Source organism: Panthera tigris, chromosome C2 (genome assembly GCF_018350195.1).
Source record: "Panthera tigris isolate Pti1 chromosome C2, P.tigris_Pti1_mat1.1, whole genome shotgun sequence".
In the NCBI taxonomy this organism is placed as follows: domain Eukaryota; kingdom Metazoa; phylum Chordata; class Mammalia; order Carnivora; family Felidae; genus Panthera; species Panthera tigris.
In genome coordinates this window covers 80,541,704-80,564,694 of record NC_056668.1, presented here as the reverse complement: position 1 = coordinate 80,564,694, position 22,991 = coordinate 80,541,704, and the positions used below count along the sequence as shown (strand labels likewise).

Genomic DNA, 22,991 nt, shown 5'->3' with positions numbered 1-22,991 from the left:
CTGCATTTTAAGTGCAATTTTGGCATATGTGCTTGCTGACGCAGCAGAGTTTCTCTATCCAATCTCTACCACCCGCATCCCCCGCCAGGTACAAAAGGCCAGAAGGCTTGAATCTGCCTGTCTCACATATCTATAATCAGTCTACTGTTGGCATACTGTTTACCAATGCAGCAAGAAATATATTCGCTCTGATCTTTGTTCCTCAGGATTGGAGGTAGTTTACTTCATTTACAGAAGGAAAAAAAACTAGACCCAGAGAGGTGAGCTAAGTTATTCAAGGTTGTACAGCTGATGATATAAAAAAGCAGGGCTTCAAAGTTAGGGAATTTGACTGTAAAGCCCAAGGTCTTTATCTTACTTATTGTGAGGCAGGAAAAATGCAAAGTATGCAATAAAAATCCACTGTCTTTGAGGTTACCTACAAATCTAAACTTCCAGAGATTTCTCAACAGAGGAGGAACAGGAAGGCTTGGCTTGTTGCCATTTACATTTGCTTACCTCCTGATTTCTTCAAAACTCTAATTTATGGCACCCTATCATCTCCATGGCTTGTCCCCCAACTATGAAATGGAATGCAGTGAGCTTCTTTGGTAATCAGAAACTCATTTCTTCGCTGGGAAATTCTGATTATTTGAAAGGTTGCTTCGTTATGTTGAACCAGATTCTCTTCCTGCTTCTACCTATTGGTCCTATTCTCCCTGCTAAAGCCAGACAGATTGACCCTCCTTTCTCCTCCATGGGGACAGCCCACCAAATACAAGATGACAATCATCACCATCACTGTTCATACGTACTAAGCACTGCCATATGCCAGGTTAAGCTTTCGTACACATCTCACGTATTACCTTAATAATCTTGGCTATCCCCTGTTTATATGTGTGGAAATGGAGACAAACAAGTGGTTAAGTAACTTGCCCAAAGTCACACAACGTACAAATGTAAGCACATAGATTTGATGGCAGGCAGTCAGAGGCTAAGTCCTTAGGGCTCCACCATTAAGTTGTGCACCCTCTGGGCTGAACACTGTCAACTCTCTCAGCCCCTCCTGTGGGCTTTGGTTTTCAGACTCTCCCCATCCTGGTTGCCCCATTCTGCACAGACTGTTGTTTGCCACCCTCCTATTCTGTATGTCCTCCAACACTGAAAAATAACACCAACCACAAGATCTGATGGCACAGGAGGCCATGGCAGGATCACTTCCTGGGGCTGGGTTCCTCTAACACTATCATTTCCCAGAAATGAGATACTGAGGGAAGCCCAGGTAAGGGTGCAACACGTGTCCCTCTTTATCATTATCCTTATGGTGAAATATGACCACAGTTGCACTAGCTCTTTTGTTAGCAGCTAGATGACAGCAGAATCACTTCAGCTTGAATGGTGGTTGTCTCAGACACTCGGACCCTCATCCCATTATCTACTTCTCAGCCAGCTCTTCCCTATTGTGAACGTGTATAGGTATTTTTTGGTAAGTTTATTTATTTATTTTGGGAAATAGTTGGGGGGGGGGAGGCGGCGGGAGGAGAGGGGGGGAGAGAGAGAGAGAGAGAGAGAGAGAGAGAGAGAGAATCCAAGCAGTCTCCATGCTGTCAGTGCAGAGCCCGATGCAGGGCTCAATCTCATGAACTGTGAGATCATGACCTGAGCTGAAATCAAGAGTCAGATGCTTAACCAACCGAGGCACCCTGTGCCCCATGTAGGTATTTTTAAAAATAACTTAGACATAGGGCTTTATATTGATGTCAATCAATTTCATCTGGTTCTTAGCCTAAGCCCCCTCTGTCCATCTGGTTTATTTTAAATCCTTATTCTATGACCCCTTGCCATAGCCTTTGTATCATTTGGGGGTTAAGTCATTAAAACATGTATGTAAAGGGCAAAAGCAGGGACCAAGCCCTCTCTCTGGTCAGTTTAAGACAGCAGACACTGCTTAAACAGCCCACGAGGTGTGGCTGCCCTACCGGGGCTACATCCTCTGGACTGTCAGTCTATTTTTCATTACAATGTAGAATCATGGATATTAAAAATGAGAATGCCTTAAAAGAACATGTCCCATCTTTCATAAATGAGGGCCAGAGAAGTTTAGGAACTTGCCTGTGGTCACTCAACTTACTAATGGTGGAGCCAGATTAGTATCTAGGTCTCCAGACCTCAATCCTGTATTTTCTCCATGAAAGCATAAGACTGTGCTGAGATCCAATGGCATTTCCTAAATGACCACCCTACAACCTCTACCAGAAAAGGAATAAGAGGACGCATATTAAATCACTAATACCTGTGTGCAAAGGGCAAAGAGTTGGTTAATAATTTATTCCAGAAACTTGCCAGGGACTGGCATGTCTCCTTTTCTACTTTTCTGAAAACTGGGACATCTGTCCATTTGCCTCTCATTGGATCAATCCCACTCTGTTTTCTAGATTTGTCAAAGTGGCCCCTGAATGACGTGTATGTAGGTTTGTCCAGCAACTTGGATTCCAGTGTATGTATTTTCCAAGGCCAGTTAGTTCTCTACTGCTCTGTGTTGGGCTGTGGTATCCACCTTTAGCATCTGGCCTTCCATTTTTTGTTAGGGCTACTCTCTCTTGAAAAAGATAAAAACTCTTTTGGAGGCAAAGTCCTAATGAGCTATCCTTTCCATGTTCTTTTTTGCTTCAAACATCATCTAACATTCTGCTTGGCCTCCAACTTCAAGTTGAGTTGCTTTTGTGCATTCACACCTGGCTGCATGCCCACACTTTGCTTTTGCACGTATGTGTACAGTCCCCTGAAAGCATCGGCTCAACCCAGTGCTCCCTGTGACTGTCATGGTTATTTTTACAACTCTTTTCCTTTTTCTTCCCAATAGAATTAATGAATTGTTCAAAATTTATTTTGGAATATCCTCTATTCCTTCCATCCTTTACACACACATACACACACACACACACACACGTATATATATATGGATATTAAAAAGTATGTGTGTGTATATATATATATATATATATATATATATATATATACACACACACATACATACATACTCTGCACCCAACTGTGTCTTCCTATATCCATAACACCTCTGAGACAAAACGGCCACTTTCCTTCTTGGCTATAGTTACTTCCACATCATCTCAATCTACTTTTTGTTGGTTAAAATGTCCCTTCCCTTCCAGAGGTGATAATAATAGTATTAGCAGCTTATGTTTGGCAAGAGCTTCCTTGTGCACTGTGCTGGTCCCTCCCCTGCAGTCTCTCTCGAGACCCTCAGGGGCACCACTGCTACCCCCAAATGCCAGGGCCTTAAAGGAGGTAAGGTGCTTGCTCAAATCTACACAACTTGCCCCTCTATAGGCTGGCAGAGCTAGGATGCAAACCCAGGCAGTCAGATGCTATATCCCACTCTGGAGACGAAAGAGTCAATGAGGCAAATCGGGACTTTTGCTGATGCTAGACTTATAGCAAAATTAAACTCCAGCTGTTGTCTGAATAATTGAAATCTTCCCACCACTAAGTCTTGCAGAGTACTTAGAGCAGTGCCCGGCACATCGATGTTGGATACCAGCATTAGTTCTTGCCTCTGTGCCAGCTTTGTTAAAAAAAAAAAAAATATATACCACTAGCACAGCCCTTGGCACATCGTATTCCAGAGTCATCTTTTTTTCCCTACTGCAGTTCTAAGTGTACCCTGTCCCCTCCATCGCCAGCCATAACCAGCTAGAAAGGTTAGCTATTAACTTGGTAAGTTGCTAACCTGTCTCCAGAAGAGCAAACAGTCCTCCCTCTGCTTTCTGATAGATTGCCCCCTTCCCCCATTATGTCTTGGGTCATGGGCAGACCGGGGCAAATAGAAGAGATGGGAGGAGCCTAGGGGCTGTTGGACAGTAGGTGCCCCCACCTTTGGAATGCACCTATTTGAAAAGTGAGAGGCAATGCAGTGTCTTGGAAAGAGCTCGCCTGGCCTTGAAGACAAAGAGATGATGGATTTAAATCTTGGCTCTGACTCTGGCGGCTGTGTGATCTCGCGATGGTTCCTTAACCTCTTGGAGCTTTAGTCTGTCATCTGTAAAATGGGGGTGGGGTGGTGGAGTAACTCTCACTTTAAGGGTTTGGTTGGTCTCTGGAAGGCAGTAGCATTCCATAACTGTCTACGTTGTTATTACAGTTAATAACAATATTAACTGTGCCACGAGGCATATTTCAGCCTGAAATCATTGTCCCCCTACCTGAGGCCTTGCTAGAAGTATTTTAATGGCCTCATGGCCCAACCCAAGCTTGTGAGGGCCTTGTCAGCCCATACCTGCATGTCCGTTCTCCGGGGTTCTTGGCCTAGACATCACACATTGATTTCTTTCAGAATCCCAAGCCCATGTAGGTCTTGGGAAAGTGGAAAGCTGCGGTGCCGGATTTGGGAAAGTGGAGCCGAGGGTGGTACACTGTCGGCTTAAATAGAACATCGGCCTGGGGCTGCTCCCGGGCGGGTTCCTGAGCTAAATCCTCCAACCAGTTCCATGACGTCATTGGGCCCCCTCCCCCTGCTCCGGCCCAGGGGCTCCTGGGGAGAGCGCAAGGAGGGCGGCGGTCCCTGCGCGCACTTTAGCCTTCCCTAACCTAGGACTGGGCTACCAGGCTCCCCTCCAAGCCGAGGCTGCGCTGAACCCAGGTATTTATAGCCTGCTCTGGGGCCGAAACAGAGAGCTCTTGTCCCCGGCAGCGAGCGCACACACGCCCGAAGTCGTGCGCACAGTCACACTGCGACGGCGGGCCGCCTGGGTCCGAGGCGGCGATGCACGCACGGGGTGGGGCGGGGAGCTTCGAGTCCAGCTCGGCTCCTGCGCCCTTGGAAGCGGTTCAGGAATCTGCCGGAGCCCCGGCCCGGAGCGGTCCGCGCCCGCCTCCTCCCAGGCCGGACTGCGCCGTCCCGCAGCTGTCGGCGACGTTCAACACTGCCTCCCTTGCGAAGACAATACCCACAGTTCTGGTTTCTTTGTGAGCCGGGGTTCGTTTGTCTGGCGGGGGGCTGGCTAGTGCGTAAGCAACCAGAAGACTGGGTTAGGAAGCCGAAGCGCACGCTTCCGTACAAATGCAAGGCACTGCGAATACGTATTCATCTATCCCTCCCAACCGCGCTATGCCCCACTTCCCCCACCCCACCCCCCGGCCTTGATCTCTTGGATCCCTAAAATCCCCATCATTCTGGGCAGAACCAGCACCCGCCAGGATCTCCGTGCGCCCCGAGAGGGGCAGAGAGCCGAGGAGATGAGGGAGGCATTGATGCTTCCCTGCCCTGGCTGAGGGCTTTTCCGCGCCCCAGTGCCTGCCGGCCTCGTTGACCTGAAAAAGGCGGCGGATCTGAACCTCCTCCCTGCTGAGCGAGGCCGCCTCCATTTCAGCCCTGTCGATCCTATTTCTGAAGGTCCTCAGAGAAGGAGATCCCATAATTTACTTGATGACCTGTTTCAGTTTTTAGCAGCTAGGAAATTCTCCCTTCTTCTAACCTCGATTCACGGTGCCACGGATTACGTCGAATTTTTCTGCTTTAGAACGCAGATTGTTTTTGTTTCATCCTCTTGCGGTTGGGCTGTGTCTGTCTGCTCTCTGGAATGACCCCTCCCAGGCCAGATCGGAGAGGTAACCCAGGCCCCAAGGGCTCTGGGGCGTTATGTCCCCGTTAGACTTGACATTCTCTTTCTTGCTTTCCCTGCCACTGCCTTATCTTGATTTGTTCCTCCCATCTTTGAGGACTCCTTCTTAGTCTTTCTTTTTAAATCTTTTTTTATTATGGGTATTTTTAAGTCCTTAGGAAAGTAGAATGAGAAATCCCATGTACCCCAAATGTCACCTTCAGCAATTAGCAACTCACAGTTAATTTCCCCAGTTCATTTCCCCATCTCCATACTGAATTCTTTTATACGAAATTCTTGATAGTCTATCATTTCGTCTATACATACTTCTGTATTATGTTTAATGACGAGTCTTAAAAAAAAAGAATTACCCCAATATTATCATCACTCTTAAAAAGTAACAATTCCTTAATATCAATAAATCTCCGGTAGTTGTTCAAATTTCCTTGATAATCTCATTGTTAAAAATAATTGGTTTGTCTAAAAGGTCTATAGATTTGTTTGATATGTCTCTTAGCTGTCTTTTGATCTATAAATTCCCTGTCCCTTTTTCCTTATATTTTAATATTTATTGAACGAAATGGGTCAATTGTGCATACAAGTCACTTCAGGATTACTGAAATGTAGATTCTGATTCTGGAGATCTGAGGTAAGGCCTGAGACTGCATCTGTGTGTGCTCCGGGGTGACCCTGATGCTGGTGTGAGGGACCACACTTTGAGAAGTAAGGCTGTAATGTTTCCCAGACTCTGGATTTTGCTGATTGCATATCTGAGATGTCTTTTAAACATATTCTCAGTTTATCTCCTGTATGTCTGTTATATTGGTACTTCTAGGTTTAGAGGCTTGATCAGATTCAAGGTTGACATTTTACATCAAATGTAATCAATTAGTTAAATGTCTAAAGTTTGAGTACAGTTGACACTTGAGTTGACTTTTTGTCAAGACTACTTTATCAATGGGGGTATTTCCTAGTGCATCTCATTAGGAGGTTATAGTTTGCTTGTCTCTCTCTCTTTTTTTTTTTTTTTTTTTTTTTGTGATGTTCAGATTTTTAGTGGGTTCCAGTGTGGTCAACCTGAATCCTCCATTATAGAACTCTTAATTACTGGATGATGCTCTTTGTCTAGACCCATTATTATAGTCCCTTAGTGGAAGGATACCCTTGAGGACACCTAGTACCCCTTCTGTGCTTTTCTTTGGGATCTCTACAAATGTCATTTTCTCCATGAATTCTTCACTGTCCACTCTCAAAAAAAGGATCTCTCTCTCTTCCGAATCTGTGTTCTCATGGAATCAAAGTTTTAAAGGGTCATTCAGTCCAACCACTTCATTTTATAGATGAGAAAAATGGAAGTTAAATTGGAATGGCCCAATGTCACATAGCTAATCAGAATCAGCAGATCTGACATTAGACTTTTGGTCATTTGGATTGGCAACCAAGAGGTCATGAGTAATTTTTTAAAGAGCGATTTTGGCAGCTCGATGAGGGCCTAAGCATAGAATCTTAGCATGGTAAAACCAGATGGATATTAGATCTGGTAACCTCTAATTACCAAAATGAGAACAATGAGTCATACAGTTGGTAAGTGACCTTCCTAGATTACACAGCTAACTCTTGTAAGAGCTAGGGTTTAACTGGGGACTGCAGGGTGGGTAGGCGTAGTAGTGAGGAAACAGAGTCAGAACAGCCATGTGGTTTGAGGGCAAATGGGGCTGGAGAGAGAAGATGGAATCTAAAGGGTAATATGATTGAGGAGAAGGGTTTTCATGGATGTTTGAGGCAGAGAAGATACTCAATGAATGAATACATGTTGGATAAATGCACAGAGGGAGGAGGACGTTGGGAGTACCTAGGGTAGAAGTAAATGGAGTGGAAAAGAAGTGGCGGACATTGGTCTGATGAGGATACTGGAGTCCTTTCCTACTCTACTGAGTGAGAAATGGGGGCAGGGGTGTCTTTTGAAGAGTGAAGTAGGGAAGTACTGGGCAATGTCTAGGGAAAACAATATTTCAATTACAGTGGGGAGGAAGAGTGAGGGCTGAAGAAGAGGTGGATGATATCCAGACACACTTGAATAGGTTCTGAAGGGCTGAGAGGAGGATGAGCAGGAGGAGAGGGTGGCCTCACCTGATGCTGGGGCTCTATGTCAGAGCCTCAGATATACACTCAAGGTTGGCTGACATAAAGACCTGACCGAGATCCTCCACCCCCTTTTTTGAGGGAACAGGATGCTGAGGTATTAGGCAAAAAGAAAGCATCTGAACCACCCTGTACAACCCCAGCCTCCTATAGGGCCCAGGTGAGAATGGGGGTGGTGCTCACTTACAGTGGGAAACATTACTGCGTTGGTAGGTAGGGAGGGTGTTCTCTGTGAATTGCCTTGGCAAGTTGGAATGTAAGTTATACTATGGGGAAGGCTAGGCACAGGTCCAAGGTGTCCTTTGGTTTGAAAAGAGGAAAGTTGCTGAGGAAGAGGGTGAGCTGGATCCTAGAAAAGGCCTGTCATGGTAGCTGAAACTGGTCTGCACATAGGCCACAGAGTTGGGCCTATCTGCTTTTATTTCTGGTCTCATTCCCTAAACTGCCAGCCACCTCTTTTAAGCATGTTAAAATCCTACCTTTCCAGCTCAAAACCTATCTCTTCTATAAGGCTTTTCCCAATGCTCTTGGTAGAAACTGATCTTTTCCTTCTCTGAATTTTCATTGCTTTGCTTTTCTCTCAAATGTGGAATGCACATTCTGCTATGTATTATTCGCCTGTCCCCAGGAGACTTTCAGCTCCCAGAGGATAGGGCCCATATGTTACACAGCTCTATGTTTTCCAAAGTACCTGGCATGCCTTATCCACATTAGATGTCCAATATAACTATTTGTTAATTGAAAGAAAGAATGCGTGGAGAAATCCCAAAATGGAAGGGTGTTCTTTAAAGAAACCTGACAAGGTTTCTTTCCTTCTAGATGAATTTCCACAACTTCCAAGGATGAATATATGGACCGAATAAAGTAGACATCTGAATGTCCAGGTTAGGGAGAGAGAAGGAAGGTTAATCCAAGTGTGAAAGAAGTAGTCCTCTGATCACAGCTAAGGGAAATCTATAGCTGAACAGCTTGTAACAAGAATAGGGCACATGGGGCCTGATTTACATGAGACATTAAGAAACAGAAGACAAAAGCATTTACTCATCTATCAAGAATGATGAAAACCTACTTACTCTGTGCTAGACCCTGGGGGATGGAGCAGAAATGGGACACAGTCCTTGTCTTCAAGGTGCTCACAGCAGGTCAATGCTAGAGGCAGTAGTGTGCTGCTAAGTGCTTAACAGCAGGATCTCCAGGAGGGAAAAAAAAAAAAAAAAAAAAAAAAGCAGCAGCAGCTCTGATCGTGGTGTTCATGGTATAAATACTCCCACTATGGCCAGTTTCAAGCTCCCAATGTGACATCACTGAAAGTAGGGTTGGAACTGATGCACCAGCAAGCAAGCTGAGAAGGAAGTAGATATCTACATATCTCCAGGGCCTATGGCCAGAACAGAGACATTTATTGGGAGTGAAAGAAAAGCAGCCAGGGCAAACAATGATGTCTGTTTTCCCCAGAGAAGAACTAAAGAGAATATTTTTAGTGTCAATAAGCTTATGTGTATCCCGAGGGAAGAGAAGGTGATAAATTGAGTGGTGTTACTGAGTGGTGATGGCATTATTGGAAACGTTGTCCAGTACTATCTATGTAAAAAAAAAAATAGCCTGGCATATGGGTAAATCTTACAAGATATGGCTTTCCCTGCACTCAGAGGGGCAGTGTTATGTAATATTAAGGTATATCGTTTATTGAGTAACTGTTATGAGCCAGGCACTTCATATATCTTATGTCTAATCCTTACAACCCTGCAGTGTTGGTATTTGTAGCCTCATTTTTACAGATGAGGAAACATGGACTTAGTGAAACTAAGGAAGGTCCTTCTTTTCCGAATTTATCCAGGTTCATGGTAGCCTTCATGAGCCTGAAGATTCCTGCATGAAATGCAAATAATCAGCTCAAGAAGACAGTCCAACTTATACACCATGTACCTGATGCCTGTTAACCTTGTGCTTTGTTACCTATGAGACCATTTTTTGAGTATTCTAGATACAAGGGAGTGGAGCCTTCATTTTAAGGAGGCCATTGAAAAAAATGGGGTCAATGGAGAGAAGAGTGGTCAGTATAGTCATGGGTCTGTATACTGAGTCACATGAGGAGCGGGGGATGTTTAGCTCAGTGAAAATAATAGATGATGTGGAAGATAGATCTTTAGACCTATGAGGGGCAGTTACATGTTCTGTAACTGGAACAAGAAGGAATGTTCTATGTGCCGCCAGAGGGCATAAATAGGCCCAGTGGATGGGTGAGGAACTCAGTCATGCATCCCTCAAACACTTATTGTGCACCTGTTTTGTTCCAAGCACTGCGCTAGGCGCTGACAGGGGAAGGATATGGCGATGAACAGGACACACATCCTTGTTCAACACTGGGAAGAACTTTCTGAAAGTCCGAGCTGTCCAGCAATGGAACAGGGTTTTCAGGAAAAGTAGTGAGCTTCCTACCCTTGGAGTACCCAGGAAGAGGCTGGATGTGCACGTATCAGAATGTGCCAGAATGAATCTTTTTGTCGAGTGGTAAATAGGACTAAATCCCCTTCCAGTTTAGAGTCTACGTTCAGCCTTGCTTTGGCAGGCTGGAGCGCTGTACTGAAAATGTGTCATCGTGACCCCCCTCCCACCAGCTTCACCCACCCAGCTGCGTGCTCTGTGTTCTCTGACAGTGAGCTGTGGTGGGCCAGATAGACTGGAAAGTGGCTTCCAACTGTGACAGGGATGATGGAGTTTTGGCGGGTTTGTGTGGGCTCCAGGAATGCAGCATTGAAGCCATGTACACACAACCTGCTTAAGAACATCCCATGGGCAGAAAATGTTTTCTTCTTCTTCAGCCCTCCTCTGTTGCTGTGCCAGGCGGGCACAATGGTGCCTTTGAGAGGGGCAGCTGGAAGGGGGTGTTGGCAGGGAGGCTGGAAGTAGAACATTGCAGCTGGGGGGGGGGTACCAAATTCATTTCCAGGAGCGAGCCTGCGCTGGGTGCCAGTTTCCAAAACAAAACTGCTGTTTCTCAGAGCCCATGGTGGTGGGTTGCCTCAGAGTTGGACAGAAGGCAAAGCCATTTCCTATATACTGCTCCACCCTCCCCAAGTTAAAAAACAAAACAAAACAAAAAACCCCAAAAACCGGTGTATTGAGGCATTCTGCTCTGGATGCAGATTAACAGGTTTCGCTGTCTGTCTGTGTTGCTCAGGCCAACTTGGGGTGAATAGAGCTTTCTGAAGGGTCCAGCTTTCTGGCAGACAGGGCAGGGCTGACTGCCATGGAGACAGGCAGGGCTCAGGGGCAGGTAGGGTTCTGGGCCGTAAGAGAGGGCTCCGAATGGAGACCCCTTCTTCTGCCTTTCAGGGTCACTTCCTCTGGTGCCACAGCTGCCTGGCACCATGACTCCCTCATGGGCTCTACCCACTCACTGTCTTAACTCTCTTCGGTGGGAAAGAAGTGGGAGAACTCTGGCATTTCCTGCCCTGGGTTGACAGTTGTCTCAGACCCTCTGCTACTTTCAGAGGTCCCAGCAACCGCTCAGGGATGGGTGTGGGAGGACTTCCCACTCAAGGCAGTTAGAAGGCCCAAGTGCCAGGCGGCAAGCTCAGCCACCACCCTCTTTGTGTTTCAAATGCAGCAAGGTGGGTCCCTTTTATTTTGGTGGCTTTCAACAAGTGGGTATCGCTGGAGGCTGGTCAAGTGGTCATTTCCGTTAGTGTTTACGCTAATTATGGGACTTTTCACTCTTTGGTTCAATTTTATGATTAATAACTACAGAGCAATGACTTAATTTCAGGCACTGGGCTAGGCCTGGGGATACAGAATGGGTAAGACAGAGTCCTTGCTTCAGACAGCTGACTGCCTAATAGATATGCCAGATCCCGAATGGGAGCTCCACTCTCCAGGCATGTGCATTAGGCGGAAAGCAGAGTGTAATACAGAGGTCATTTCTTCCGGGGAGTGCTGCGGCACTGTGGGGGCTCATCTAATCCTAGAGTTCTTAGTTATCTTTAGGAGACTCAGTTTCCTTGCATAAATAATGGCAATTATATACAACGTGTAGAGTTGTTTTAAGGATTAAATAAGGTGTGTATGAAGATGCCAGGATGGAGCTCGTTGCAAGGGTAAATGATTGCTGATCCTAATGGACTTGAGATATAACATGTATGTGTGCACATGGTATGTATCTGATCCTTTGTTAGATTATATACCCTTCCAGAAAGAGTCACTTCTTCTACCTTCTTAATTCCTCTTCTGTAGAAGACCAGGATCAGCCAATTTATGACCTCCCTAAGACAGATAAGGGCCAACAAGTCATACTTGTATATTCTCTGTCTGTTGCGATATTCTCTGTAATAGTCCCTGTCACATAACCCAGTTGTAGAAGCAGGAAAAGACTGGAATGCTTCTGTTCCCCGAGAACAGGCTCGAGGTTGTTGAATCTCCTGAGTGTGGAGAAGATGATGATTCTTTTCAATATTCTAAAAAGTCTAAGAGAAATGACACATATCCCACTGATAGAAGCTCACAGTTGATCATTACTTAGATGATGCATGTGTTTGTAGATATGGCTTAGGGAAGTTATTCTTCCACTAAGGGACCTTGGTGGTGGAAAAATTAAGCTCACCGGGGCAGAGGTTAGCACAGCCATCTTCCAGGAACCTGTCACGGGGGTGCCTCCTAACCTGACATACTGCCACCTGACCCCAACCCGGGTCATCTGAGACTGCGGAGGGCCTCATCTAGCCACCGTGCCTTGTATCTCCCACCGCTTTGTGAAAATACGCACATGAGAATTCATCCTTAAAAGTTATCCCAAGGTCCTTGGAAGACACAAAGTATGTGTAGCCAGGAGTCTGCAGACAAAGAAAATCAAAGCAATTCAAAAAGAACAAAGGAAATGGAAAAGAACAAGAGAATAAAAGCATATGGATGAATGGAGGCTTGGAGTGAAATATAGGGTACACATTTGTGGGATGAAAAAGAGGGGTTGTTTAAGAGAGGGAAAAAGTTATGTGGCTGAAACTGCAAGAAAACAGTGGGATTCTGTAAGAGAAAACTGACAGAAATCATTTCTTCTTATTCGGCTGAGAGATTTTAAGGATCAGTGAAGGAAACCTGTGGCCAGCACATGGCTGAAAGAGGCGGAGAGGGAGGATGGAGCTGTGTTGAAAAATGGGTAAAGATGTAAGGAATCAAAGAAACATAGAGGTCGTTCTAGAATCCTGATTTAAAAAAATCTTTTTAGTGTTTACTTATTTTTGAGAGAGAGTGCGCAAGAGGAGGAAGGGCAGAGAGAGGAAGACACAGAATCCCAAGCAGGCTCCAGGCTCTGAGCTGTCAGCACACAGCCTGACATGGGGCTCAAACCCACGAACTGCGAGATCATGACCTGAGCCGAAGTCGGACGCTTAACCGACTGAGCCACTCAAGTGCCCCTAGAATCCTGATTTTAAAGAAACGAGAGCTAATATTACTACAGGGTTAAAACATGGCCTGCAGTATAACAGTGCTGAACTGACTGCTGAGATTGTGGGCTGCTTTTCTTTTCTGCTCCTCTATAGTTTAAAGTTCTACCATGAATTTGGGTTGCTTTTACAATCAGGAGAAGAGTTGCCCCTGTAGCAGGAGGGAGCAGGAAGGAACTGAGGTAGGGACACCAGCAGTGTTGAGGACAGGGTGATGGTCAGGAAGCAATGTGAGATGGTCAGAGCTGCCTTGGATGGTCTCACTGTGAGGATGGTGCCGGAGTGATGGAGCCACTGGCCTTGACCAAGGAAGGGAACAGACTAGAAGGAGGATGTCTTGCTAAGGCCCACCGCAGCCGTCCTTTGACTCTAAGGCTTAATGCGTAATCAGGTTACCACCTTTTTATTTTCCAGGAATTCGAAATCCATTTGAATGCTCTTCTCACCTCTCCTTTCCCTGGGAGCATGTTTTCATTTCATCTCCCTTGGATTTACAGCTGGGTCGATGGGCTGAGCGTTTGGCCAGTTCCCACCTTCACTACTCCAAGCTCTGAAGGGCTCTACTCGCCCAGACTGAGAAGGTTTCAATGCCAGAAGAGGCCACAGTGCTTGTAGATTTCTTCCCTCTCATTTAAGAGCGTGCGATATTGTAGGTGGATACTGAGGCAGAGTAAGAATGCCCCCAGTCGAAACTTGTGCCACCTAACTGGCCCGGGTGAGCTTGGCCAAGCTACTTAACCTGTAAAGTTCTTGATTTCACTCTTTTGAAAAATAATGGCCCTTGAATGGATTGGAGTAGCTAAAGGTATCTGCCCAATCCTAAAATAACCTGATGCATCATTTATTAACTCCTTTACGTGTACATGGCTTGCCAAATGTTAGTTTTAGAATTTAGGATTCTCATAGACAAAGCCCATACCATGATGAGGATCAGCTATCCCTACCACAGTACCCAGCACACTCCCTTTTGTAAAATTAAATGTTCAAAACTTGAGATGAAATTCGCATAAGACAGAATTAACCATTTTGAAGTGTATAATTCAGTGGCATTTAGTACTTCCACTCACACTGTCTTTTCAAAGTGTTAGAAGAACAGTCACTTGGGTGGGTTCCATTTTGTTGTAATAACGAAATGCTGCACTGCGCCTCCGTGCTTGCTTAGCCTCTTGTGAGCTCACGTGCAGGAAATTCTCTAGGTCTGGGTTCCTGGGTCACGTGATCTACAGATGTGCTTTCAGTTGAGTGTATATTGCTAAACCCCTCTGTCAAATGGTCACCACTTGCATTTCCATGGCGGCGGCTATGGTTCCCATTTCTGCTCCTCCTCCCCATATCTGGGGGCAGGGGTGATGAGGGGGTGGGGTGGGATGGGGTATGGATGCCACAGAACAGGTAAAAGTAGCGAACTAGCTCTATCAGCATCAGCATGGAGAGATCTCAGGAACATCATGGTGCATGAAAAAGGCAAGTTGTGGGGCACAAAAGGATTGCGGGGGAACTGAGTTCTATCTGTAATATTTTATTCCTTTGATTAAAACATACTTGAAGGGAATAAAACAAAATACTGACAAATATTTCTAAGTGGGGGGGGGAAATGGGAGTATTTGATATATCATTCCCAAGACTTTGTTGCATTAAAAAAATTCCTCAATTAAACGTTGTGGCGGGTGGGGAGGAGGGGGAACCTGATGTGCGGATTCCCAAAATATACTGGATAACATTTTTTTTGAGCAGCTTCCAAATTTGGATTCACTTTTCCCCATGCAGAAATTCATATTAGTGGAGCCAGCTAGCCTTCCCTTGTGAACATTGTTTTAAAGTAGATAAAATATCAAGGAATTTTGGAAGTTCTTATTTTTAGCCAGGAAAATGAAAAATTTCCACAGCATGTAAAATAAGTGCTCGAGTTGAAGCCTGCCTGGTTGGCTCCACCTAGCTATGATCACGTCTAAGAACCTTTTTCCAAAGCTATTCTGGGCCTGGGGTGGGGGAGGTGACTCACTGGGTCCCTCCCTCACCCCAGCCCCTATCTGTTTATTCAGGTGAAATCAGGTGAAAATGAACCTTAATGGCAGCTTTGGGAGGGAGGGAGAAGTCAGAGACTAAGAGACCCCGAGAGAAGCCTGAGACCAGGGATGATGACAGTCATGTGGGTGACATGCTGGCTTCTTAATTAGCGTCAACCACAATTTACGGAGCACCCATTTTCCAGGAACAACACTAGCATTCATAGTTGCCAGAAAGGAAGCATTTAGAGCGAGCATTTGCAATATTTGTTATCTTCTTTTTTTGATAAAGGTAAAAATCTCATGCCTACTTTAAAGGCTATCTGAAATGTTAAAATAAATAAAAGCGTATGAATAAAAGGAGATCACACATGCCCCATACTTAGTTGAGAATCTGGGTTCTAAACTGAAGTGCCAGGACTTCCTTGAAAGTCCTGGGTCTTGGGCAAATCTGGATTTGAAGCCTGATCTGACCATACATAAGCTGTAGACCTCAAGGGAGCTCCTTGCCTTCTCTCAGCTTCAATCCCCTACTCTGGAAAGGTGATGACACCTGCCACTTAGGGCTGCTTTGCAGATTCTGTGAGGCAGTTAGTTCCACTGCTAGTTTAAAAAAAAACAAACAACAATCATGAAAACTTTAATCTGGATAACAGCCTTGGGAAGTAGCCTAACCCCTTCCCCCCCATTTTATAGATAAGAATACTGAGGCCCAGACACACTGTTCAGCAAGTTACTTGACCTAATTACAGAGCTGGGCTAACCTCCTGGTCTTGTCTGGGCCAGGCGCCTTTCACTGCACCCGCCCTGGCCGAGTGTCCGCGGCTGAGCAGGAGATGTAGCGTTACCTTCTCCCCTGCCTGAGTCTCTGAGCGGCTCAAAACAGCATCTAGAGTGATCTGCCTCATGCGGTTCCCCAGGACCCCTGGGTCTAATTTCCTTAGCACTAGTCAAGTGAGTATGCTATATTAACCAGCTGTTGTGTGTTCTGTCGACTGGGCTGTAAGCTTTCCAAGAAGCAACCAAGTCTCCTAGTCCTTCTCAACAAGCCATTAGCCTCAGAGAAACAGGTGGTGTTTCCTGTGAGAGACTTTTAATGGAGACCTTTCCTGTGTAATCTCAGGTTAGCTTTTGAGTTTTACCACCCTGATTTTTACCAGCGTGTCTCTCTCTCCCTCTCCCTCCCTCCCTCTCTCTCTCTCTCTCTCTCTCTCTCTCTCTCTCTCTCTCTCTCTCTCTGTCACACACACACACACACACACACACAGAGCAACTACATAGACTTTACTATCTGTTCCCCTCAACCCCTTAGCAGTTTGTGCTCTCAAGTTACTGACCCTCTCAGCCTCAGCTTCCTGACCCATAAAGATGGGAATATTTGCCCTCAATGTTTGATGGATCAAAATAAAATGAGATGCCGCATGGGAAAGCGTTCTGCAAACTTTAAGGCATAACTCTGACTCCTATGGTCCAGCATGAACTGATTCCTTTCTCAAATGAGGTTAGGACTGTGTCTTCCGTTCTTTTAAAGCATTTCTCAGCAGACCCACCTGGCTGCCTCAGCAGAGACAGAACCAAATGGGCCCACATTCAACAAAGGAGGAAAAACCTGTGTATCCGTGCTGAAGCATTCACTGAGTTTCTAGCACTTTTAAGGTAAATCTGTATTGGGTTCAAACAAAACTCATTCCAGGAGACCTCGAATCTTCGCTCTCACAAGTTTCCAGCAATAGAATCTTAGTCAAGTTACTTGATGTATCTGAGCTTCGGTTTCTTTATTTAAAAAAATGTGACGAGGGGCACCTGGGTGGCTCAATTGGTTAAGTGTTCGACTTCGGCTCAGGTCACGATCTCACAGTTTGTTGAGTTTGAGCCCCGTGTTGAGCTCTGTGCTGACAGTTCAGAGCCTGGAGCCTGCTTCAGAGTCTGTGTCTCCCACTGTCTGGCCCTTCCCTTCTTGTGCTCTCCCTCAAAAATAAATATATAAACATTTAAAAAAATGTGATGATATTTGCCTCACTAGGTTATTGTGTCAAACGAGGGCACATTACGGTAGGCAGCAGAAGCATGTGACCTTTTCCTCTCCCCTTTGCACTTTTCTCTTCTTTGTTTTTACCCTCCTAAACTTCCGGGCCTCAACTTGCTTTTCCATGAAATGGGGATAATAATACCCGACCTATGCAGCTCATAGGGTTGCTGTGGGACAATGCAATAAAAGCCGAGCTAGGGGTTTGAAAGTGGTGACGTGTAGTATAAACACCTGTGTGGAGTTATTCTTGGGACCACTGACCTTGAACTGATGAGTGTGCTGGTCCTCGTGGGCCCGGGCTGTTGTGTGTAGCGGCCACATTTAGCAGGTCACTTAACCAGCTTCTCTTACTGCTCTGCCCGAGGCTCCTGATGCTCTCATAGCTACCTCTGGTGCCCTGCAACCCCTGTCACTCACATGCCTTGCTCCCTTCTGTCTCTCTGTCCCCCTCTGGATCACAAGTCTACCCACTGCTCTCTGGATGCAAAAAAAGGTGCCAGCCCCAATCCTGCGGGTGTTAGAAGCCGCCTGTCACAAGACCCCTCCCCCCCCCATTCCCCTCATGAATAAATACTAAAAAGACTCATTATGGGTAGATAAGGAAAACAGGAAATGCTCCCCAAAGTCCCCAACAACCCACAGCATGAACTATCCCACCCCCTCCAGAGGTCACCAGCATCTTTTGCAGGGAGGCCACTAGCCCCCCATGTGGTTGAGGAGGAGCCCTTGTTGTGTCTTGGCCCCAGAGGGAACCAGCAGCCGGGAGGGCGAGCTGCACAGGCAGGGGAGCTGAGCTGCTCTATTCTGGGCACAGTTTCAAGGCCAGCTGCAGGGAGAACAAGCAGTTGCTGTGTGCCTGCAGCTGGCAGTGGTTAGGCTGGGGCTGTCCCTCACTCGGGGTATATTTAAAGAGACCCCACCAGGCGATCATGCCAACGCGAGAAATGCACACACATTTCTGTTGGCCGGGCTCAGGCTCCGAGCCCAGCCCTGTCCTCCTCTGTAGCTCTCTCCCAGGCAGTGGATTCAGAGAGGTGGGCTAGCTCCTCAGCCTCTCCCCGGTGTAGCTGGTCCCACCTGGGGACACAGAGCCCTGGCTCCTGGGCCTTTCTGCCCTCCAACTGAGCCCTGAGCTGGCCAAAAGTTCTAGGGATTAGCCCTGACCAGATCCTCCCACTCTGGGATTGGTAACCCGGCAACGGAGGGGAGAGGCAGGCAGATGAGTCAAATAGAAGCCCAGAATCTCTGGCTTTGTGTTTTGTTTGTGAAAACTCCCTGTGCGCACAGGCTGCCTTCTGCAGGGAATGGTGGGGCTTTCCCACACTGCTTTAGGCCAAATGCTCCTCCTCAAAGTGGTGCCCAGGCCCAACTTGACTGCTAATTCAGGCTTAGGGACAAAGCTGGTGGGCCAGGACGAGCCCACCCTGGCTGAACTCTTTGGCTGCCTCTTTCATTTGTTTTTCTCAAGTGAAAACAAGGCGACAGGCATGAATCCCACGGGAAGATGGTGTGGTAGCTGAGAACCATGGGCAAGGGAACCAACAGCCCGAGGACCCGCAGAGCAGAGGCAAGCTGCTGTGCATAGACCTTTGGCCTTTCAGGTGGCCAGAGACCAACGAAGCCCTCTCACAGTGGTGAAGAGACTTCTGAGGGGAACCCAGTAGGAGTAGGGTGAGCGGGTGGGAGGCGGGCAGTTTATCAACTAGGGGAGGGAAACCTCAGGCAAACTGTGTGAGGCAGGCTGCTAAAAGTGCCAGAAGAGTTAGCAACAGGATCAGCTACGTAATTTGAGGGGCCCGGTTCAAAATGAAAAGGCAGGGCCCTTTGTTAAAAAGTTTTCAAGAATTTCAAGATGGTGACAGAAGAGCATTGAGCTGAGGGCTCTTCTGAGCAGCTGCACAGTTTGCATGCCCACGAAGCCGACCCGGGGTACCTCTGAAGTCAGCTCCTTGAAGCAGCTGTGACAGTGGGGGCGGAGCAAGCTGGGGGGTGTCTGCTCCCAGGCTTTGACCAGCTTTGGGACATTGCCTCTCCCCACCAGCAGCTTGCCTTTCTGTGCTGGCGACAACTGAGTGTTCGCCTCTCTGCGAAGGGGCAACTGCAAGGCCACAGTGGGGGCAGGGCTGAGGACGGGAATGGACCTCTAGGCCCCAGAGCCCCAGGGGTTCTCTGGACGGGCCCAAAAGGGCAGGTCCAGTGGTTGGAACGGTGAGTGAGGCTGTAGCGGTGTTTGGGAATACGATGGAGATATGACAAGTGGACTCCACTCTGGGTCACCTGTTCAGGACCCAGGGGATATGTCCTGAGGGTGTGTGTGACAGTCCAGGAGCAGAACTAAGCTCTGGAGAAGGCTTATTCCCACCTGAGGACTCACCTCCAACTCTATGTGGTCATGCAGCTTCTTGCAGGTGGCCGCAAAGGTCTCAGAGGTGCCAAATTCAAAGTACCACAGTTTGTTCTTCATCCTGCGCCACGAAGCAGAGAGCTGACTCAGTATCATGTGTTTGAAGTGGTCATGCAAGACGGCTATGCTGTTGGGGCTGGGAGGCCCAAGCCCTCAGCTTTCCCCACTCCTGTGTTTTTAGCACTTGTTGATCAGATGATAGGGGTAGAGATTTTTCACCAACCGTTCCGGCAAAGAACTTAGAGAAAAACCCGTTCATTTCATAGACATCATGGCTACTCGGCTGAACCACCAACTGCTCTGAACTTCCTGGTCAGAGCAGGAGAAAGGTGTGTTTGCCTCTGGATCTGGATCAAGGGAAGGTTCTATGAAAATCAACCAGAGGCGACAAGTGACACCATTCTCTGATCATGGTCCTCTCTACTGCTAATGCAGAGGGACTTCAGGTAGAGCCCTCTCTTGAGTATAGCTGGGGTAGGAAGGGAAGATCAGACAGACTTTTGAGACTTGAGGTATATTCAGTCTTGGCACAGAGAAGAGATAGTCCCACACTAAACCCACCAACACATGTGCTACTTTGTCCATGCTCTGACTGAGGGAAGCAGAATGGAGAGAATTAGACACAGATTTGCAGATAAAGTGAGAAGAGAAGAAAAAAACGGAGTTGTTTGGGAGCAAGAGTTCTCCCCCCACCACCCTTTCCTCAATTGTATTTGCTTAGGTTATGACAATATTTCATTTAGGGGTAGATCTTGTCATTTGCTTCAAAGTAAGAGCTCAACATTTAGAGCTTTACAATTTTTCAACATCTTTAGTGGGGGAAGGAAAGGGATTCCCACGTAGCTGGGGGCTTTGAGAAGTCAGATGGTGTGTCCGGACACTTGATCATTTTGATCAGATCGTCTCAGCAAGTAGTGTGTCTGACTGAAGGTATTCTATTTCCATTCCCTCCCTCCCAACTGTCGTCCCATTATCAGGGGCTAGCTAAGAGAAGGGACACCTGTCCAGTTTATAAGATGGCAGATTTGGCCAGGGAAGGATTAAACAAAATCACATTTTTCTTGGCACGTTCTTCAGGAGAGAGGAAGCCACCTTGTGTGCTGGTGATCCTCTATCCTCAGATTTGTGAACTAAGAGGAAAAGAGCATTCTTTGAAGGGCAGAAGGCTCTTATTTCTTCCTCGTATTCCTTGGGGCATAGCAGATGACTCTTCAGAATAACAGACAACTTTTTATCTCTGCATTTCTCAAAGAGTCTGCCTGGAATGTGAAGATGCGACTGTGTTCTTCCATTGTATGATGATTCCTAAGACCTAGTTGACGGAGCCTTTCTGACTCTACCTGTGCTTGAAAAGAAATGATAAATAATGAGGGAAATAAGAATAGGCAAGATTTAGGGAGTTACGCCTAATGTAGAAAGTCAACAGATTTGGGTATACTTGTAAGTAGACCAGTGCTACTCAACTAGTGTGCTGTAATCAGGCATGCCTGGAGTATCGATCCCCTCAGTCTTCGGGGTGGCCAAGTTGGAGCTGAGCCCCCACTGTCGTACTGGGCATTCTCATCTGTATGCTAACCAAGTGCTTTTGTTTTCCACGCGTGCCACGAAATGAAAAATATTGGGAAACACTGTTCTAGATCACTGGTTCTCTGTATGCACAGTAATGTGAATACAAATCACCTTCATTAAAATGCAACTTCTGATTCAGTTGTTCAGGACTGGGGCCTAAGAATTTTGTGTTTTCTAGCAAGCTGCTGGTGCTGGTCCAGGGAGCACACTTGGAGCTGTGAGGATGTGGAAACCACATTTGTGGTTCTGAAACATTGGTCTTCATAAGAATTGCCTGGAGAATGCAATTAAAATGCTGCTTCTTGGGCTTCTATCTGTAGAGAGTCTATGCGATAGATACGGGGCCCAGGAATATGCATTTTTATGAGTGGCCAGGGGATCATTATGTAGGTAGTCAGCTGTCAGGACTTTAAGAAACATTCCTCTAGATCTCAATGAAATGGCAATCAAGGAATAGGACAGACGGATTAAGCCTGACAGGATTCTTCAGGGAGGATTAAATGAGGGCCAGTGCCTTTCAACAGACAATGATGGAGAAAGCCCCATGACAGGAAAAACACAGATTGTCATAAATGTCAAGGTTGAGCATTCCTCCCCAGCAGCGAAAGCATCTCTGTAGCCAAGAGACCTGCATTGTGATTCCATTTTCAAATATCATTTCTGGTCTGAATCATGACTTTTGAAAGTTATTGCCAGGAGATTTAGAGTTTTAATAAAAATTTCCGGAAGCCACCAGCTATTTTTGCCCAGAAGTGGCTCTTCTGATAATCTAATAAGGTTAAGAGGTCATGGTTAGGTCAGTGTAGCAGAATGACTGAGAGGATCAAACAGACTACTCATCTCCTGCTGGTAAGATGTCCATTGCTGCCTGTGTAATCTTTGGCAAGTGTTACGCCTTAGTTTCCTCATCTGTAAGATGGCAATACTAAAAAGATGTGCTTCAGAGGGTGAGAAGATTAAATCACTTTGCAAGTGATTGCAAAGCACTTCACATAATGCTTACTGCATAGCAAGCTCACCAAGAACGTTAGTCGCTTACATACTGGCTATTAATTCAGTGTCTTGAGTTGGCATGTTTGGATAACATAGTAGGGCAAAAATGACAGATCAGATTGGGTGGCTGTAGATATTATATGTGCAAATTTTTCTAGGACAAAAAAATGTGTGATCATATTTGTTGGATCATGTCTTGACGTTTAGTTATAAACATGTTCTCCACATGTTTATTCTGATAGATTTTTCTGGAGTTATAGACCATACTCTAATCCTTGGCTAATTATCTTGCCTGGTCCCACAACATCCAAAGACGTGATGTTGATTATGAATGTGCTTCTGAGAAAGTGAATGGTGTGACAAATATTTATCAATTTGAGAAATTCATTGTGCCGGGACACCCGGGTGGCTCAGTTGGGTAAGCATCCAACTCTTGATTTCTGCTCAGGTCATGATCTCATGGTTCGTGAGTTCGAGCCCTGGATCAGGCTCTGTGCCGATGGTGTGTAGCCTGCTTGGGATTCTCTGTCTCCCTCCCTTTCTCCCCCTCCTCCACTGGCTCTCGCTCTCTCTCAAAACAGATAAACATTAAAAAAAAGAGAGAGAGAGAGAATATAAGCTTCATGAAAGCAGGGATTAAAAAAAAAAAAAAAAGAAAGTCATTGTGCCAGAACTAGATGGGGGTGTACTAGGTACACTGAAGATAAAACACTGCACTTTGAGTGTTTTAGGTGAGCCAGGCACCTGGGAAGGACAGACAGGGAAAAAGCTCACACAGTTGTGGGCTAAGCCCTAAGCACTGGGAGT

At 46.3% G+C, this 22,991-nt stretch overlaps 1 protein-coding gene across 1 annotated transcript in view; it reads right to left on the bottom strand.

The window, feature by feature from the left end:
* Positions 1 to 22,991, bottom strand: part of DGKG (diacylglycerol kinase gamma) — a 201,489-nt gene that overhangs the window by 36,145 nt on the left and 142,353 nt on the right. Inside the window, exon 21 of the mRNA XM_042956236.1 lies at positions 19,593 to 19,683. Coding sequence (XP_042812170.1) covers positions 19,593 to 19,683 — 91 coding nt within the window. The remainder of the gene's footprint in view (positions 1 to 19,592; positions 19,684 to 22,991) is intronic.